The sequence below is a fragment of the Aedes albopictus genome, chromosome 1 (assembly GCF_035046485.1).
Source record: "Aedes albopictus strain Foshan chromosome 1, AalbF5, whole genome shotgun sequence".
NCBI classification, from domain to species: Eukaryota; Metazoa; Arthropoda; class Insecta; order Diptera; family Culicidae; genus Aedes; species Aedes albopictus.
In genome coordinates this window covers 23,029,796-23,049,016 of record NC_085136.1, presented here as the reverse complement: position 1 = coordinate 23,049,016, position 19,221 = coordinate 23,029,796, and the positions used below count along the sequence as shown (strand labels likewise).

Genomic DNA, 19,221 nt, shown 5'->3' with positions numbered 1-19,221 from the left:
CGAGGATCTCCAAGATCCAAGATCCATCTCCTACTATTACAGGCAGGGTCATCTGGTGGAGAATATTTCAGGATGATTGTTGGCTGCGTCCTTTTTGGATGACCAGCAAACACGCAGAGTGGAAACACACATCACAAACACTTCCCTGAACTCTCACAAACCTGCTGAGGTGGTACTACGAACTGTTACAGGTAAATGCTCAATGAGCACAATAGCCAACCCTTCCTCAGCTTCACTATCTGTACGGATGCATAGGCATTCGCCACAGGTAGCCGAAAGCGTGATGAGCTACTCTGTATCCGTAACCTCATCCAGTTTTTCACACTAAAATGTCACTTCAGCAGCGAGAAATCTCACCTCAACTGTTTTGCCAAGGACTTCTTTCATCAAATATTTGCCGCGTACATCAGCTCCCGGATCCGTGAGCTTAGCATCATTCTTCATCCTCTTCAGGACTTCCGAGTACTTGGATTCGTTGATCTTGATGAGAGCGTCACTCTGGTCTCGCTTAGCTACTTCTCAACCTGACCCTTTCTTCGACTTCTTCTTCCGTCTGTCCACTTTCTGAGTTAACATTCTTTGAGAAAGCATTAACGTTGTTCCGTCTGGGTCGACATCAGCGCATTCAGCTTCACGGGCCTGACACTGCCACTGTTACCATGAACTTATCACCTTGGCCTTGCTTGGTGGCTACCAAAGTTTCAGCAAACCCTGCTTCAGGTGGTTGCTGATATTGCTCTTCGAGAGCGCGATGTCGATTATTACGTCCAGTTGTAGCTCATCCACATCCACAGCAGGAAGCCCTTCTCTTGCCCTCGTCAACCATTGCTATCTTTTTTGATATTCCGCCCTCCTTAGCAGAGGTCTTGTCAATTCATTTCTTGCGAAGGGGTTAACCTCACCACTACCCAACTATAAAAATAAAGACACTTACCGCATAGTTCAACCCGGAGAAGTCCACGTCGTTGTTCTGGATCCAGTCATAAAATTCCATGCAATTGTCGGTGGGATCACCCTCGCCATACGTAGCTAAACAGAACACTGCCAACGATTTGTCGATGTCCTTCAGTGAAAGTAGCTCCTCCTACAGAAGAATCACAAAAGAAAGAGAATCGTTTAGAACCATTTGATGTCCGATTTCTACGAACACGAGACTCACCATATCACACTCCTCCGGGTCGGCCACCATGCCCTTCATCTGGTAGCGCAGACCTTCCTTCGCCAGACGGCCGGCGAACTCCTCCGCCGTGCCGGTTTGCGACCCGTAGAACACCACTAACCGACGCCCGGACGATTTCAGCTTCTTGATGAACGAATTCTCCGCCATGGTCATCGTGTTGACGGTGGTGGGCCTGCGAAAAGGGTTGACTAGGTTACGACATTTGCGAAGAAGCCGAATTGGCGCAAAAGAGCTGATGTAGAGCCGTAAAACAACACTAAATCAGCCATTGTATGGCCTAAGGTTACTTTGATCACGTAGAAACTTACTGTATCGAGTACGATTTGAACTGACTGGTCTGTGTGTCCTTCTTTTTGCTCTTCAGGAAGTACCAGGCGGCTCCTCCGATGAGCACCGCCAGCAGGATGATGTCCAGTGGGCCCAGGAATGGTTCCTCGCTGACCGGTGCCGGTGGCACCTCCGGTTCCGTCTGTGCGTCCATCGCGACTGGTGACGACTACTGTCTGTGTGGAAAAATGAGAAGTCGAAGACGAGCCAAGTTAGAATTCAGGTCGCTGAACTGCACTTAGTTAGATAGGTGCCAGGTACTATGATGGAGGCGAGGGGTTGTTCAAAAAAAAGAAAAAATGAGACCGATAACCGGATTTCTAGTTCAGCACGCGTGCATTCAGCTGTGTAAGTATGCGAGACTCGGTCAGCTGAACCGGTTTTCGATTGCATTCTATGTCAGTCAGTCAGTCAGTCCAGAAAGACAGCTGATATAAGTATTGACCCTCCTCCTCGTTTCGGACGGCGCGGCAGTGCGGCGCGAGTGAAGTAGATTAGGCACAGACCGACCGGCTATCGATTGGAATGAAGAAATGGAGATAATGCAGCAAATGAGCGAGTGAGAACGAGTATCGGTAGGAAGTGCGTGCTACTTCGCTATGAGCCTATGCATCATGACGTTGTCGACTGTCGAGTCGACATACAAATGACTTTTACTGTGCGCGGTATTTACAAACATTGCTTTGTTTAATTTTGTCGTGCTTATCGTGTTTGTAGTCAAATCGATCATAACACTCGCTGTTTTCGGAAAAGTGCAAGTTTTCGTGATTTCGTGGAAATTTATTCGGATTCCCGTGCATCCAAGACACCTGTTCGTACCTGTTTGATGATGATAGCAGCAGATAATTTATGTTCCGTTGGAACCCGCCTCTCGGAGTACGCCAGAAAGTTACCGCAAAATAATCCAAATGTACGGAAGAGGTACATTGAAAAAATTAAAATCATCAAGTTTAATGACCCTTACACGTTACAACTGTCCTCTGACATGCCAACAACGGTGACTACCGGTCACGTCGTCGACTACCTGATCAACTTCAAGTCGCCTTATACTGGAGAATCGGTCAAAAACCTCCGAAGTCTGGACGCGTACAGAAAGTTTGAAGCAGGGTTCGTACAATCAATGAAAGGACGTTTGATGGAAAACTTCTACATCGTGGTGGGAAAGGTAAGTTATGAATTAAATATTGTTCGTGGTTGAAAATCGGAATTTTTGACACGCGAAAATCGATTTTTCTCCTAAACCGTGTGTCGGACGTACGTCGGGCACAATGCGCTGGATAGAGGGCCAGGTCCGCTGTCCAGCGCCCTACGTCCGACGTTTGGTTTCATGTATGGATTTTGAGAAAATTCGATTGTCGGGTGTGGGAAAACTTCGGGTTTCAACCGCGACGACAATAATTATCGTAAGGTCCAGGAAATTACCCAACACAAACACTTTCAGCAAAGAGTTGCTTTAGGATCGCACTTGAGTGAAGTGTCCCAAATCTATCACATACCACACTACATATCATTTTCAGTGATACCCCCATTTCATATTTCATATTTTTTAGGTTGCTCATTTAATGCGGCTCAACGAGAAGCCGTTGAATCCCTGGGTCATTGTCCAGAAAGAAGGAATGATCATTTCAGCTCACTGCGATTGTGCTGCTGGCATCAGTGAAACATGTTCACATGTGAGTGCCATATTGTATGCCTTGGCAAATCTACACCAATTGACCACCGATGGAAAGGTATGTTTTGTGTCCTATGAAAAAAAAAAAATATAGCCAATATCACTTGCTTCGAACAATCATAGTTCGGAATTCCTTCAGGAGTTCCTCGGAAATTCCCCCAGGAGCTTCTTGAAAATTCCTCTAGGAATTCCTTCATGAGTTCCTTGGGAATTGCTTCAGGAATTCTTATCGGAGTTCTTCGGGAAATCCTACAGGAGTTCTAATTTCTCCAAGAGATCTTTGTAAATTTCTTCAGGGAGTGTCTCGGAAATTCGTCCTAGAGTTCTTAGGGAATTCCTCCAGGAGTTCTTTGATATTTTTTCCAGGAGTTCCTTGGGAAATCCTCCAGAAGTTCCTCGGAAAATCCTCCAGGAGTTCCCTGGGAATTCCTCCAAGAGTTCCCCGAAAATTCCTCCAGGCATTTTTTGGAAATTCCTCCAGGAGCTCTCCGGAAATTGCTACAGGAGTCTCTTGGAAATTTCTTCAGGATTTCCTCAGGAATTTCTCCAAGAGATCATCGGGAGTGCATCCAGGAGTTCTCCGAAAATTTTTCCAGGAGTCCACAGGAAATTCCTCTTGTAGTTCCCCGAGAATTCCTCCAGCAGTTTCCCGTGAATCGCTGCAAGAGTTTCAAGGAAATTTCTTCAAGAGGTCCTCAAGAATTTCTTCAAGCGATCCTCGGAAATTTCTTCAGGACTTCCTCGAAAATTTCTTTAGGAGTTCCTCCAAAAGTTCTTCCGGAATTGCTCTAGAAGCTTCATAGAAAATCCATCAGGAATTTTCCAGGAACCCCTGTAGGAGTTCCCGGAAATTCCTCCGGGAGTTCCCCGGAAATTGCTCCACGAGTTTTTCGAGAATTCCTTCCGGAGTTTTCCGGATATTTCTCCAAGAGATCCTTGCAAATTTCTTCAGGGAGTGTCTCGGAAATTCCTCCAGGAGTTCTACGGAAATTCGTCCCAGAGTTCTTAGGGAATTCCCCCAGGAGTTCTTTGATATTTTTTCCAGGAGTTCCTCGGGAAATCCTCCAGAAGTTCCCTGAGAATTCCTCCAAGAGTTCCCCGAAAATTCCTCCAGGTATTTTTCGGAAATTCCTCCAGGAGCTCCCCGGAAATTGCTACATGAGTCTCTCGGAAATTTCTTCAGGATTTCTTCAGGAATTTCTCCAAGAGATCATTGGGAGTGCATCCAGGAATTCTCCGAAAATTTCAACAGGAGTCCACCGGTAATTCCTTTTGTAGTTCCCCGAGAATTCCTCCAGCAGTTTCCCGTGAATCGCTGCAAGAGTTTCTAGGAAATTTCTTCAAGAGGTCCTCAAGAATTTCTTCAAGCGATCCTCGGAAATTTCTTCAGGACTTCCTCGAAAATTTCTTCAGAAGTTCCTCCAAGAGTTCTTCCGGAATTCCTCTAAAAGCTTCACAAAAATTCCATCAGGAATTCTCCAGGAACCCCTGTAGGAGTTTCCGGAAATTCCTCCGGGAGTTCCCCGGAAAAAAATCCACGAGTTTTTCGAGAATTCCTCCAGGAATCCTTCGAGATTTTTTCCAGGAGTTTCACGGGAATGCCTTTAAGAGCGAGTCTAGGAGTTCCTCGGGAATTCCTACAAAGTTTCTCGGAAATTCCTCCAGGAATTCATCTAGGAGTTCCTCGGGAATTTCTCCAGTAGTTCCCTGAAAATTCCTCCAAGAGTTCTCCGGAAATTCCTCCAGGAGTTTCCCTGTATTTACTTCTTCAAGTGATCCTCGGAAATTTTTCAGGAGTTCCTCAGGAATTTCTCGGGAATTTTTCAAATAGCTCCCTTTTAAATGCTGCAGGAGTCTCTCAGATTTTTTTTCAGGAGGTACTCAGGAATTTCTCCAAGAAATCCTTGGAAATTTCACCAGGATTTTCTCGTGAATTCCTCCAGGAGTTCTGCAAGATTTTTTCCAGGAGATCCTCGGGAATTCTTCCAGAAGCTCCTCAGAAATTCTACCAGGAATTCCTTCACGAATTTTCAAGGAACTCCTATAGGAGATCCCCGGAAATTCCTCGAGAAGTTCCCCGGGAATTGCTTCAGGGTTTCTAGGAAATTTGTAAAGAATTTCTCCAAGAGATAATCGGGAATTTCTCCTGGACTTCCTCGAAAATTCTTCCAGGTGTTCCTCGGGTATTCCTCAAGGAGTTCTTCGATATTTTGCCCAGGGGTTCCTCGGGAATGCCTGCAGTAGCTCATCAGGAATTTATCCAGGAGTTCATCGATTTTTTTTCAGGAGTTCCTCGGGAATTTCTTCAGAAGTTTCATGGAAATTCCTCCAAGAATTCACTGAGAACTTCTGCTCCTGCCCGGAAATTCCTCCAGGAGTTCTTCTAGATTGTTTTCGGGAGTTCTTCGGGAATTCCTACAAAAAAGATCTCGGGAATGCCTCTATGTGTTCCTCGGGAGGAAGTTCTCCGAGATTTTTTTCAGGAGTTCCTCAGGAATGCCTCCAAGAGTTCCTCGGGAAGTCCTCAAGAAGTTATTCGAGATTTTTTTCGGGAGTTCCTCGGGAATTTCTCCAAGAGATCCTTGGAAATTTCACCAGGATTTTTTTCGTGAATTCCTCCAGGAGTTCTGCAAGATTTTTTCCAGGAGATCCTCGGGAATTCTTCCAGAAGCTCTTAAGAAATTCTACCAGGAATTCCTTCACGAATTCTCAAGGAACTCCCATAGGAGATCCCCGGAAATTTCTCGAGGAGTTCCTCGGGAATTTCTCCAGTAGTTCCCTGAAAATTCCTCAAGTATTCCTCAAGGAGTTCTTCGAAATTTTGTCCAGGAGATCCTCGGGAATTTCTCTAGGAGTTCTTCGATTTTTTTTTTCAGGTGTTCCTCGGGAATTTCTTCAGAAGTTTCTCGGAAATTCCTCCAAGAATTCTATAGGAGTTCTTCGAGATTTTTTTCGGGAGTTCCTCGGGAATTCCTTCAGAAATTTCTAGGGCATGCATCTAGGTGTTCCTCGGGAGAAAGTTCTCCGAGATTTTTTTTTTCAGGAGTTCCTCAGGAATGCCTCCAAGAGTTCCTCGGGAAGTCCTCAAGGAGCTATTCGAGATTTTTTTCAGGAGTTCCTCGGGAATTTCTTCAGAAGTTTCTCGGAAATTTTTTCAAGAATTCTCTAGGAGTTCTTCGAGATTTTTTTCGGGAGTTCCTCGGGAATTTCTCCAAGAGATCCTTGGAAATTTCACCAGGATTTTTTCGTGAATTCCTCCAGGAGTTCTGCAAGATGTTTTCCAGGAGATCCTCGGGAATTCTTCCAGAAGCTCTTAAGAAATTGTACCAGGAATTCCTTCATGAATTCTCAAGGAACTCCCATAGGAGATCCCCGGAAATTTCTCGAGGAGTTCCTCGGGATTTTCTCCAGTACTTCCCTGAAAATTCTTCCAGGTGTTTCTCGGGTATTCCTCAGGGATTTCTTCGAGATTTTGTCCAGGAGATCCTCGGGAATTTCTCTAGGAGTTCTTCGATTTTTTTTCAGATGTTCCTCGGGAATTTCTTCAGAAGTTTCTCGGAAATTCCTCCAAGAATTCTATAGGAGTTCTTCGAGATTTTTTTCGGGAGTTCCTCGGGAATTCCTTCAGAAATTTCTAGGGCATGCATCTAGGTGTTCCTCGGGAGAAAGTTCTCCGAGATTTTTTTTTCAGGAGTTCCTCAGGAATGCCTCCAAGAGTTCCTCGGGAAGTCCTCAAGGAGCTATTCGAGATTTTTTTCAGGAGTTCCTCGGGAATTTCTTCAGAAGTTTCTCGGAAATTTTTTCAAGAATTCTCTAGGAGTTCTTCGAGATTTTTTTCGGGAGTTCCTCGGGAATTTCTCCAAGAGATCCTTGGAAATTTCACCAGGATTTTTTCGTGAATTCCTCCAGGAGTTCTGCAAGATTTTTTCCAGGAGATCCTCGGGAATTCTTCCAGAAGCTCTTAAGAAATTCTACCAGGAATTCCTTCACGAATTCTCAAGGAACTCCCATAGGAGATCCCCGGAAATTTCTCGAGGAGTTCCTCGGGAATTTCTCCAGTAGTTCCATGAAAATTCCTCAAGTATTCCTCAAGAAGTTCTTCGAGATTTTGTCCAGGAGATCCTCGGGATTTTCTCTAGGTGTTCTTCGATTTTTTTTCAGGAGTTCCTCGGGAATTTCTTCAGAAGTTTCTCGGAAATTCCTCCAAGAATTCTATAGGAGTTCTTCGAGATTTTTTTCGGAAGTTCCTCGGGAATTCCTTCAGAAATTTCTAGGGCATGCATCTAGGTGTTCCTCGGGAGAGAGTTCTCCGAGATTTTTTTTTCAGGAGTTCCTCAGGAATGCCTCCAAGAGTTCCTCGGGAAGTCCTCAAGGAGTTATTCGAGATTTTTTTCAGGAGTTCCTCGGGAATTTCTTCAGAAGTTTCTCGGAAATTCTTTCAAGAATTCTCTAGGAGTTCTTCGAGATTTTTTTCGGGAGTTCCTCGGGAATTTCTCCAAGAGATCCTTGGAAATTTCACCAGGATTTTTTCGTGAATTCCTCCAGGAGTTCTGCAAGATGTTTTCCAGGAGATCCTCGGGAATTCTTCCAGAAGCTCTTAAGAAATTGTACCAGGAATTCCTTCATGAATTCTCAAGGAACTCCCATAGGAGATCCCCGGAAATTTCTCGAGGAGTTCCTCGGGATTTTCTCCAGTACTTCCCTGAAAATTCTTCCAGGTGTTTCTCGGGTATTCCTCAGGGATTTCTTCGAGATTTTGTCCAGGAGATCCTCGGGAATTTCTCTAGGAGTTCTTCGATTTTTTTTCAGATGTTCCTCGGGAATTTCTTCAGAAGTTTCTCGGAAATTCCTCCAAGAATTCTATAGGAGTTCTTCGAGATTTTTTTCGGGAGTTCCTCGGGAATTCCTTCAGAAATTTCTAGGGCATGCATCTAGGTGTTCCTCGGGAGAAAGTTCTCCGAGATTTTTTTTTCAGGAGTTCCTCAGGAATGCCTCCAAGAGTTCCTCGGGAAGTCCTCAAGGAGCTATTCGAGATTTTTTTCAGGAGTTCCTCGGGAATTTCTTCAGAAGTTTCTCGGAAATTTTTTCAAGAATTCTCTAGGAGTTCTTCGAGATTTTTTTCGGGAGTTCCTCGGGAATTTCTCCAAGAGATCCTTGGAAATTTCACCAGGATTTTTTCGTGAATTCCTCCAGGAGTTCTGCAAGATTTTTTCCAGGAGATCCTCGGGAATTCTTCCAGAAGCTCTTAAGAAATTCTACCAGGAATTCCTTCACGAATTCTCAAGGAACTCCCATAGGAGATCCCCGGAAATTTCTCGAGGAGTTCCTCGGGAATTTCTCCAGTAGTTCCCTGAAAATTCCTCAAGTATTCCTCAAGAAGTTCTTCGAGATTTTGTCCAGGAGATCCTCGGGATTTTCTCTAGGAGTTCTTCGATTTTTTTTCAGGAGTTCCTCGGGAATTTCTTCAGAAGTTTCTCGGAAATTCCTCCAAGAATTCTATAGGAGTTCTTCGAGATTTTTTTCGGAAGTTCCTCGGGAATTCCTTCAGAAATTTCTAGGGCATGCATCTAGGTGTTCCTCGGGAGAGAGTTCTCCGAGATTTTTTTTTTTCAGGAGTTCCTCAGGAATGCCTCCAAGAGTTCCTCGGGAAGTCCTCAAGGAGTTATTCGAGATTTTTTTCAGGAGTTCCTCGGGAATTTCTTCAGAAGTTTCTCGGAAATTCTTTCAAGAATTCTCTAGGAGTTCTTCGAGATTTTTTTCGGGAGTTCCTCGGGAATTTCTCCAAGAGATCCTTGGAAATTTCACTAGGATTTTTTCGTGAATTCCTCCAGGAGTTCTGCAAGATTTTTTCCAGGAGATCCTCGGGAATTCTTCCAGAAGCTCTTATGAAATTCTACCAGGAATTCCTTCACGAATTCTCAAGGAACTCCCATAGGAGATCCCCGGAAATTTGTCGAGGATTCCTCGGGTATTCCTCAAGGAGTTCTTCGAAATTTTGTCCCGGAGTTCCTCGGGAATTTCTCTAGGAGTTCTTCGATTTTTTTTCAGGAGTTCCTCGGGAATTTCTTCAGAAGTTTCTCGGAAATTCCTCCTAGAATTCTATAGGAGTTCTTCGAGATTTTTTTCGGGAGTTCCTCGGGAATTCCTTCAGAAATTTCTAGGGCATGCCTCTAGGTGTTCCTCGGGAGAAAGTTCTCCGAGATTTTTTTCAGGAGTTCCTCGGGAATTTCTCCAGTAGTTCCCTGAAAATTCTTCCAGGTGTTTCTCGGGTATTCCTCAAGGAGTTCTTCGAGATTTTGTCCAGGAGATCCTCGGGAATTTCTCTAGGAGTTCTTCGATTTTTTTCAGGTGTTCCTCGGGAATTTCTTCAGAAGTTTCTCGGAAATTCCTCCAAGAATTCTATAGGAGTTCTTCGAGATTTTTTTTCGGGAGTTCCTCGGGAAGTCCTTCAGAAATTTCTAGGGCATGCATTTAGGTGTTCCTCGGGAGAAAGTTCTCCGAGATTTTTTTCAGGAGTTCCTCAGGAATGCCTCCAAGAGTTGCTCGGGAAGTCCTCAAGGAGTTATTCGAGATTTTTTTCAGGAGTTCCTCGGGAATTTCTTCAGAAGTTTCTCGGAAATTCTTTCAAGAATTCTCTAGGAGTTCTTCGAGATTTTTTTCGGGAGTTCCTCGGGAATTTCTCCAAGAGATCCTTGGAAATTTCACTAGGATTTTTTCGTGAATTCCTCCAGGAGTTCTGCAAGATTTTTTCCAGGAGATCCTCGGGAATTCTTCCAGAAGCTCTTATGAAATTCTACCAGGAATTCCTTCACGAATTCTCAAGGAACTCCCATAGGAGATCCCCGGAAATTTGTCGAGGATTCCTCGGGTATTCCTCAAGGAGTTCTTCGAAATTTTGTCCAGGAGTTCCTCGGGAATTTCTCTAGGAGTTCTTCGATTTTTTTTCAGGAGTTCCTCGGGAATTTCTTCAGAAGTTTCTCGGAAATTCCTCCTAGAATTCTATAGGAGTTCTTCGAGATTTTTTTCGGGAGTTCCTCGGGAATTCCTTCAGAAATTTCTAGGGCATGCCTCTAGGTGTTCCTCGGGAGAAAGTTCTCCGAGATTTTTTTCAGGAGTTCCTCGGGAATTTCTCCAGTAGTTCCCTGAAAATTCTTCCAGGTGTTTCTCGGGTATTCCTCAAGGAGTTCTTCGAGATTTTGTCCAGGAGATCCTCGGGAATTTCTCTAGGAGTTCTTCGATTTTTTTCAGGTGTTCCTCGGGAATTTCTTCAGAAGTTTCTCGGAAATTCCTCCAAGAATTCTATAGGAGTTCTTCGAGATTTTTTTTCGGGAGTTCCTCGGGAAGTCCTTCAGAAATTTCTAGGGCATGCATTTAGGTGTTCCTCGGGAGAAAGTTCTCCGAGATTTTTTTCAGGAGTTCCTCAGGAATGCCTCCAAGAGTTGCTCGGGAAGTCCTCAAGGAGTTATTCGAGATTTTTTTCAGGAGTTCCTCGGGAATTTCTTCAGAAGTTTCTCGGAAATTCTTTCAAGAATTCTCTAGGAGTTCTTCGAGATTTTTTTCGGGAGTTCCTCGGGAATTTCTCCAAGAGATCCTTGGAAATTTCACCAGGATTTTTTCGTAAATTCCTCCGGGAGTTTTGCAAGATTTTTTCCAGGAGATCCTCGGGAATTCTTCCAGAAGCTCTTAAGAAATTCTACCAGGAATTCCTTCACGAATTCTCAAGGAACTCCCATAGGAGATCCCAGGAAATTTCTCGAAGATTCCTCGGGTATTCCTCAAGGAGTTCTTCGAGATTTTGCTGGAGGAGCTTCTCGGATTTTTTTTCATGAGTTCCATTTCTCGTAAGTTCTTCGGGAAGTCCTCCTGGAGTTCTTAGAGATTTTTTCGGGAGTTCGTCGGAAATGCCTCTAAGAGTTCTTTGGGAATTCTTCTAGAAGTTCCTCAGGAATTTCTCCAGGAGTTCCTCGAGAATTGCTGGAGGAGTTTCTCTGTTTTTTCCAGGAGTTTCTCGGGCATTTCTCCAAGAGATCCTCGGAAATTTCTCCAGGAATTTCATCCTGAAGTTCTTCGAGATTTTTCCAGGAGTTCCTCGGGAATGTCTTCAGAAGTTCCTCGGAAATTCATCCAAGAATGCATCTAGGAGTTCCTTGGGAATTCATCCAGTAGTTCCCTGAGAAATCATCTAGGAGTTCCCCGTGAATTCCATCAAGAGTTCTCCGGAGATTCCTCCAGGAGTTCTTCAGGAACTCAGGAGTTTCTGGGAAATTTCTTCAGGAGTTCCTCAGAAATTTGCTCAAGCGATCCTCTGTAATTTTTCCAGGACTTCCTCAATGAGTTTCTCGAGAATATATCCCGGAGTTCTTCGATTTTTTTCCAGAAGTTCCCTGGAATTACTACAGGAGTTTCTCGGAGTTTTTTTCAGGAGTTCCTCAGGAATTACTTCAAGATAACCTCCGAAATTTATCCACGACTTCCTCGGAAATTCATCAAGGAGTTCTTCGGGAATTCCTCCTAGAGTTCTTCGAGATTTTTCGAAAAAGTCGTGGATAAATTCTCGAGAAAATCTTGAGGAAATTCCTGAGGAACTCCTGACAAAAAATCAGAGAAGCTCCTGCATAAAATACTGGGGAACTCCTGGAGGAACTTCCGAGAATCTTCTGACGGAGTTCCCGAGGAACTTCTGGAAAAAATCTCGAAGAACTCCTGGAGGAATGTCAGAAAAACCTGTAAAGGAATTCCCGAGGAATTCCTGGAAAAAAATTCGAAGAACTCCTGGAGGAATGACCGAGAAACTTCTGCAGGAATCCCAGAGGAACTCCTGAAAAAAACTCGAAGAACTCCTGGAGGACTTCCCGAGGAGCTCCTGAAAAAAAAAACTCGGAGTACTTCCTCTCGAGGAACACCTGGAGGCATTCCCGAGAAACTTCTGAATGAGTTACCGAGGAATTCCAGGAGAAATTTACGAGGATCTCATGGAGAAATGCCTGAGGAACTCATGAAACAAAATCCGATAAACTCCTCCAACATTTGCCGGGTAACTCCTGGGGAAATTTCCGGGGAACCCCTGCAGCATTTCCGGAAGAATTCCTGAAGGAATTCCGGAGGAACTCCTGGAAAATTTTTGAAGAACTCCTTGAGGATTTTCCTAGGAACTTCTGGAAGAATTTTTAAGGAAGTCCAGGAGAAATTCCCGATTATCTCTTGAAGAAATTCCATTAAAAAATCCTAGAAACGCTGCAGCAAATCTCAGGGAACTCCTCGAGGAATTTCCGGGGATCTCCTGCAGGAATTCCCGATGACCTTCTTGAGGAACTTCCAAGGCTCTCCCGGAAAAAAAATCTCGAAGAACTCCTGGAGGAATCCCCGTGGAACTCCTGGAATAATTTCCGAGGAACTGTTTTGGTATTTATGGGGAACATCTAGATCCTAGTGAAATTCCTGAGAAACTCCTGGAGGATATCTCGAGCAACTTTTGGGGGAATTTCCTAGGAACTTCTGAAGAAATTCCCGAGGATTTTCTAGGAGAAATTCTTGACGAAGTCCTAAAGAAGCTTTTGAGAAACTCCTTCAGCAATTCCTGAGGAACTCCTGAGGAAATTTTCAAGAAAATCCTGGGGGAATTTTCGGGAATTCCTGGAGGAATTTCTGAGGTATTCCTGGAGGAATTCTCGAAGAACTTCCGGAGAAATTCTTGGAAGAATTTTCTAAAAGTTTCTGGAGATATTCTCGAGTAAATTTCCGAGAAACTCCTTTGGGAATTTTCGGGGAACTACTGGAGGATTTCTCGATCAACTCCTGGAGGAATTTCCGAGGAACTCCTGGAGGTATTCCTGGAGAACAGAACAGGGCTGCTAGGAGGAATTCCAGGTGGAACACCTGTAACAATCTTAGAAATTTTTAAGCTATGAAAAAATCTGAGATCTTTCGGATTATTTTGTTTGATCTTAAAAAAAAAATCCATGCAAACTTCTAAAGTTATTTAATCTGGTATTACCATTTTTTTTCAGATAACTGTTACCGACGTTCCCGCCTACTGGAAACAACCTAGAAAACGTGTTAAAGATGATTTATATAAAATGGTCAAAGATGTTGGCTATGGCAAAAAAATTAAGCGGTATTACGACACGAACATCAACAAAAGCCATACCGATTTTTTGAACCTTCTGGAGATGATAAAGCAGGATGGAAACAATGCAGCAGTTTTTGGATCGCACTGTGACGGTGTTAATTTCACATGCACCCAGTGCTGCGAAAATAATTATCCGGATGAGATTTTTTTGAATAAATCAATTCTTCTCCAAAACAACTTTAATCCTAACTTAGTAGGAAGATCCTTGGACGAGCTGATTTCAATTGGAAAAACGATTCCCTTGGAGTTAACCTCAAATGAGACTTCCTTGGTTGAAAATTTGACAAGGAAGCAGCACAAATCTAACTTGTGGCACTGGGCACGTACTGGAAGGATAACAGCCTCGGTTTTAAGAGAAGTGGTTAGTAAAATTCTTATAAAAAATACATATAATAACCGCAATTTCAAAAAAAAAGATTTTTCTCTCAAAACTTAATAAATTAGGTGGTTTCATTCCTTACCGAATCCTATTATAATCGTATTTTCATATTGTCCTTAGACTGGCCATTTTGCCTTAAATCGATGAAGATTTTTTTATTGTACAAAATGGTCCGAAAGCTCTCCAATTATCATAAAATGTGTTCCATAGCTAGGGCTTGTTGCGACATTTCTGGTTATAATAAAAAATAAAAAAGACTAGATTTTTTTTCTGTCATTAAAGCAAACGATTCAAAAATGCGGTGTTGAGAAAAAAAATTAAATTATGAATTTATTAATAATTAATTCAATGAACTTTTTTCGTTTTAGGTATATTCTTCAAATCGATTCCCTCCGCCGAAGAGATCTCTGTTGAAGCGTATTTGCCACCCATACAAAGAAAAAGCAATTAACACACCTGCCGTTACCTATGGTAAGCAGAACGAAGCTGTTGCAATACGAGATCTAGAGCATATCCTCAAGCAAACACACCAGGACGTGAAACTCGTGGACAGCGGTATTGTCATTGATCCGAAATACCCTTTCATGGCTGCATCTCCGGATTGTATGATGCAATGTTCATGCTGCGGTTCTGCTCCCGTTGAAATTAAATGTCCATATCGGCTCAGTGAAAATAGCCCCTTGAATCTGCAACTCAGTCTATACGAGCTTTCGAAATCGAAAGACTCTTTCATTGAATTTGATGGTGATAGATTCACCATGGTTAAAACTCACAAGTATTATTACCAAGTCCAAGCCCAGATTTTCATGACTCAATCGAATTATGGAATATTTATGGTTTGGAGTCGACAAGAAAAGCTGGTTATATATGTTGCGAAAGATGAAGTTTCTTGGACCAATTGGTTTGCAAGGAGTAAATTGTACTTCCAAAATATAGTGATTCCTGAATTGCTTGGTCATTATTTTACTTATAATACTAATTAAGATGGGAATATTGGTGTACTGATTTTATTCCTATGTGATAAATTAAAAATTGCTATAAAATTTTAAAATTGCCTGCGTGTTGTCTTTAAATTAAATAAAAAAATGAACTAAAACAATGATGATATACATCAATGAAAATAGGGCCCCTATAGCTACAGCTGGGCATGGGTGGTGTTCAGCATGACCATGCTGAGGGTGATGGGTTCCAGCAACTTTTCGTAATGGAAATTTCCTTGGCGTCCTTGGGCATAGAGTATCTTCGTTCTGCCACACGATATACACATGCATAATGGTCATTGGCAGAGGAAGCTCTTAATTAAAAACTGTGGAAGTGCTCAAAGAACGCTAAGCTGAGTAGCAGGCTTTGTCCCAGTGATGACGTCACGCCAAAAAGAAGAAGAATATATTAATGATGGTTTTTTTTTTCAACCTGAAAACGACTGTAGTTTTCGGATTCATTCGTTCGCTCGTCCCATCCCTTACTCTTCACTTTTTAATCACTCATTCATTTTAAACGACTTACCTACTAATTTTTCATAAGGAATAATTTCTTAGAAATCATTGCCGGTAATTCCGAGGGCAAATCTTGAAGTTTCGCTAGGGATTTTCAGCAATTCGTTGCCAGAGTTGTCGAATATTTTAGAGAATTTCTAGGTTTTTTTTATTAATGTTAAGTAAGACCGGAGATTTTGAATACTGATGATTTATTTCAACTTTTCTAATGATTTACACAAACATCAGCCTTATGTTATTGAACAGTTCAGGTTAACTAGTATACAACAAAGTTTAACAATTATATCTACTGCGTTGTTATTATTTTCGAACCTTTGAAGAGCTGTTGCTTCTATCATACCTCGTAAATACTCATATTTATTCTTTAATACTCCAATTATTCGTTCCACATGTACTCTTAAAGAAGTTACTTGTTTGTCCCTTTCTAAATCAAGAGGATTCATTTGTTGGTTCTTCCTTAAAAATGTTGGTATGTTTAATCTAGCACCACGAAGAGCAATAAGATCCGCAAAGTCAAAGCCTTTATCGGCAAGGACAACATCACCTGGCTGCAACAAATCAAGAAATCCTGAATTTTGACCGATAAATCTATCCGAACACCTTCCGACAAAAGCATTCGAGATGAACGAAACCGCACCGTGTGGCGACATAGCTATAAGAAATTTCACTGTGTGTCGCATCTTGTAAAAGCTGTGGTGTGCGTTTGCTGCCTTAGGGTCCGTGGGAGTTTCACATGAAACTTCGAAGCAGTCAATTATGAATACTCTTTTGTCTCCAAGAGTTTCCCGGAAAAACTGTGGCAGGTGTCGAATGCAGGCTTCTTTGGAAGGAGGTTCTAAAGCGTATTTGAGGCAGGAATACATAACATAAATGGTTCTGTGGAAGTACTTGGACACGGTATTGACACATGCAGAATATTCGTCTGCCAGGTCGACGAAAGGTGTACCACGACGCAATTTACGTAATGTCATTACGAACACCTGATCTTTAGTTAAGTGACACAACGGTTTGAATAAGGAGCCTTCCACATAATTAAAAATTCGTTCTAAAGTTTTAAAACTCTCGATTCCGGTGTATAACCTCGCTCGCTTATCGTTGGAAATCCAACTCAATCCTCGTTCCACTTGCACTTCAAGCAAAGAAACACGCCTTTGCAACTCTTCGATCTCTTTTCGGTACTTTTGCACCATCGAACAATCAGCACCAGAAAAGCAGCAGTTGGTTTCATGGTTCTCAATGGTCATTATTTCCTCCGAGATTTCTTCGCGATGTTGATTACGACTGAGATCACCTACTAAAAGTATTAGATACTAGAATTACTTTGTTCTTGAATCAATCATAACTAAACCTTAACATCAAGTAAGCCACCAAACCTTTGCTTTATTTTTTTATATCTAGGTAAGAATTTTATCATCCTATTAAAAAAAACGCTTTTTCATTAGATTTTTAATGATTAAATGTTAATGCTCATTTTGAATTGGGGAACACCCATAAATTACGTCATGCTGTGAGAGGGAGGGGGGATAGCATAGTGTGACGACTCATACAAAAATTTCAGAGGTCTAATACAAAAAGTGTGGGGGAGGGGGATTGAAAATGCCCATTTTTTGTTGTGATGATTGGGCGGGATTTAGCAAAGGTAACAGATTAGACATGATTAGCAAAGATTTGGGAGGTCTAGGGTAATGTATACAATGTATGAAATATGCTTTACAGGAAGGAGGCCTTAAAGTAATGGACGTATTTTTATGAACATTATTAAATATTAAGACTTAAAAAATGAGAAAGGGAGAGGGAGAGTAACGCCCTTCTTGATTTTCTTGATTATTGTATTTTTTTTCGAAATCATATGTATTCTATGAACTTGTAATGGTTTGGTGGCCTGTTATAAAGTTTTTACTTACATGAGGACGTGTCGGGAACTGTATCTGGAACTACACTATCTTTTTCAAAAGAGGTCGTCTGCGAAGAATCTGGACACTCCATCAGCGTACTTTGCAGGTTCACACCTGTCGCTGACTCATTTCCCAGAAATCGTGTAACAAAATTGTCGAAGCTGTCCAAAGTAGAAGCGTCATGTCCACCGGAGTTTTCTATGGAGCTGCTGAACTTGAAAACACTGCTGTCAGAACCTTTAAAAGAATAAATATCCATGAGTATAACTCAGTACTAGTTGTTGGCCGAAATAATCAGGGTTTGAATTGCACAACGATTGCGAAGGATTTCGATTCATGCTAAACAAATCTTTAAAATTAATTAAAATAAATATTGAATACTCACCATTATTGTAACATGTATTTTCAAGACTTCCGCTTCCATGTTGGTTCAATTGGGCTTCAAGATCAATATTAGATTTATCCGGGTTGGGCACATTCAATGTGGGGGCCCAATCGATATCAGATGTATCTGTATCCTTTGCAGATTTTCCTAAAAAAAAGTAAATCGAAATTCATATAAAAATATATCATTTAGCATTCCTTCAACTTACCAGTTACAAAATGCAAACTACAAACAAATTTGTTTGTGGAATCATAATGGGATCTGAATCCCAATATGCCAATCCATTTCAGGAATCTTCGCCTGGAAAGCATCGGCGAAGATTTTTTTACTGTAGGGAATCTGAAAAAACGTATGTCCGGAGATTTTCTGGACGACACACAGCCGGGTACAACACACTTTCGAGGCATTTATGATTTTTAAACGAAACACGGGAACGCTGGAAACGGATGATCACGGAATAAATAAAACGGAGGACGGATTGTCACAGCAAATTCAAAGCTAATACTGTTGTGAAATCTTGCATCTTTATCCTGGTGGATATGATTGTAAACATGACCAAATTAAACAAAGCAATGTTTGTAAATACCGCGCACAGTAAAAGTCATTTGTATGTCGACTCGACAGTCGACAACGTCATGATGCATAGGCTCATAGGGCTGTAGATAATGTTCATGAAAATGATCGATCCATCCAGAATGGAGGAAGCTCATTGTTATTCAGATTCAGATGCGAGTTGATCGATAAACGTAGACACGAGAGTTTCTGTTCTGGCGTACGTGCCGTTATTCTAGTGCGTGAGTGTAGACGATGTAGACGGTGAAAGGTGTCGGGACTAGATCTATTTATGATCGATAGCAGGTCTATCGCGATTCTAGAACGTAGGAAAATTATGCAATGCATCACTAATTGTTCCTGCGAGTAATTCCATTAACAAAAGCTGACGTGCGATCAGCATGGTTTTAAAATTTCTTCTTGACAGCCAACCGTAAAATAAATCAGAATCTTGAGAGGATTCTAATGAAAATCCTCTGATGAGAATCTTCTCGGGATTTTGATGAGAATCCTCTCAGGGTTTTGACGAGAATCCTCTCAAGATTCTAATTAGAATCCTCTCAGAATTGTTAAGAATCTACTCAGGATTCTGTTAAGAATCTTTTCAGTATTCTGTTAAAAATCTTCTCACGATTCTGTTAAGAATTCTCTCTGTTTTAAGAATCCTCGCAGGATTCTGACCAGAATCCTCTCAGGATTTTGACCAGAATCCTCTCAGCATTCAGACGAGAATCTCTTAAGGATTCTGACGAGAATCCTCTCAGGATTCTGACGAAAATATATTTAACGAAACCCATTGACGAAAATACCCTAAGGATTACCAGAATTCTCTCAGGACTCTGACGAGAATCCTCTCAGGATTCTGACGAGAATCCTCTCAGGATTCTGACGAGAATCCTCTCAGGATTCTGACGAGAATCCTCTCAGGATTCTGACGAGAATCCTCTCAGGATTCTGACGAGAATCCTCTCAGGATTCTGACGAGAATCCTCTCAGGATTCTGACGAGAATCCTCTCAGGATTCTGACGAGAATCCTCTCAGGATTCTGAGGAAAATCCTCTCAGGATTCTGAGGAGAATCCTCTCAGGATTCTGACAAAAATCCTCTCAAGATTCTGACGAGAATCCTCTCAGGATTCTGACGAGAATCCTCTCAGGATTCTGACGAGAATCCTCTCAGGATTCTGACGAGAATCCTCTCAGGAT

General features: G+C 42.1%; 3 protein-coding genes across 6 annotated transcripts in view; 1 reads left to right on the top strand and 2 right to left on the bottom strand.

The window, feature by feature from the left end:
• The window catches only part of LOC109417220 (NADPH--cytochrome P450 reductase), a 350,731-nt gene extending 349,656 nt beyond the window's left edge, over nt 1-1,075 (bottom strand). The window contains exon 1 of the mRNA XM_029855339.2: nt 935-1,075. The gene's annotated coding sequence lies outside the window, so the exon portion shown is untranslated. The remainder of the gene's footprint in view (nt 1-934) is intronic.
• Nucleotides 1-19,221, bottom strand: part of LOC109424773 (NADPH--cytochrome P450 reductase) — a 109,617-nt gene that overhangs the window by 37,604 nt on the left and 52,792 nt on the right. For 2 of the 4 annotated variants that reach the window (XM_029855332.2, XM_029855334.2), the window contains 3 exons: nt 1,489-1,683; nt 1,160-1,352; nt 935-1,084 (listed from right to left, as the gene is read on the bottom strand). In XM_029855332.2, coding sequence (XP_029711192.1) covers nt 935-1,084; nt 1,160-1,352; nt 1,489-1,661 — 516 coding nt within the window. In that variant the 5' untranslated portion in view covers nt 1,662-1,683. The remainder of the gene's footprint in view (nt 1-934; nt 1,085-1,159; nt 1,353-1,488; nt 1,684-19,221) is intronic. The other 2 variants (XM_062844221.1, XM_062844222.1) reach the window with 1 other exon arrangement.
• Nucleotides 1,690-18,340, top strand: LOC115258411 (uncharacterized). Its single transcript, XM_062844226.1, has 4 exons — nt 1,690-2,672; nt 3,058-3,237; nt 13,187-13,669; nt 14,056-18,340. Exons 1-4 carry the CDS (start codon nt 2,334-2,336, stop codon nt 14,668-14,670), a joined length of 1,617 nt encoding a protein of 538 aa, XP_062700210.1. The 5' UTR covers nt 1,690-2,333; the 3' UTR covers nt 14,671-18,340.

What these genes read in the sequence shown, in the direction of transcription:
- LOC115258411 (XM_062844226.1), top strand. Translation starts at nt 2,334, where the DNA reads ATGATGATAGCAGCAGATAATTTATGTTCCGTTGGAACCCGCCTCTCG. An exon ending in TCTACATCGTGGTGGGAAAG is followed by an intron (nt 2,673 to 3,057) that starts GTAAGTTATGAA and finishes CATATTTTTTAG; the next exon opens with GTTGCTCATTTAATGCGGCT. An exon ending in AATTGACCACCGATGGAAAG is followed by an intron (nt 3,238 to 13,186) that starts GTATGTTTTGTG and finishes ATTTTTTTTCAG; the next exon opens with ATAACTGTTACCGACGTTCC.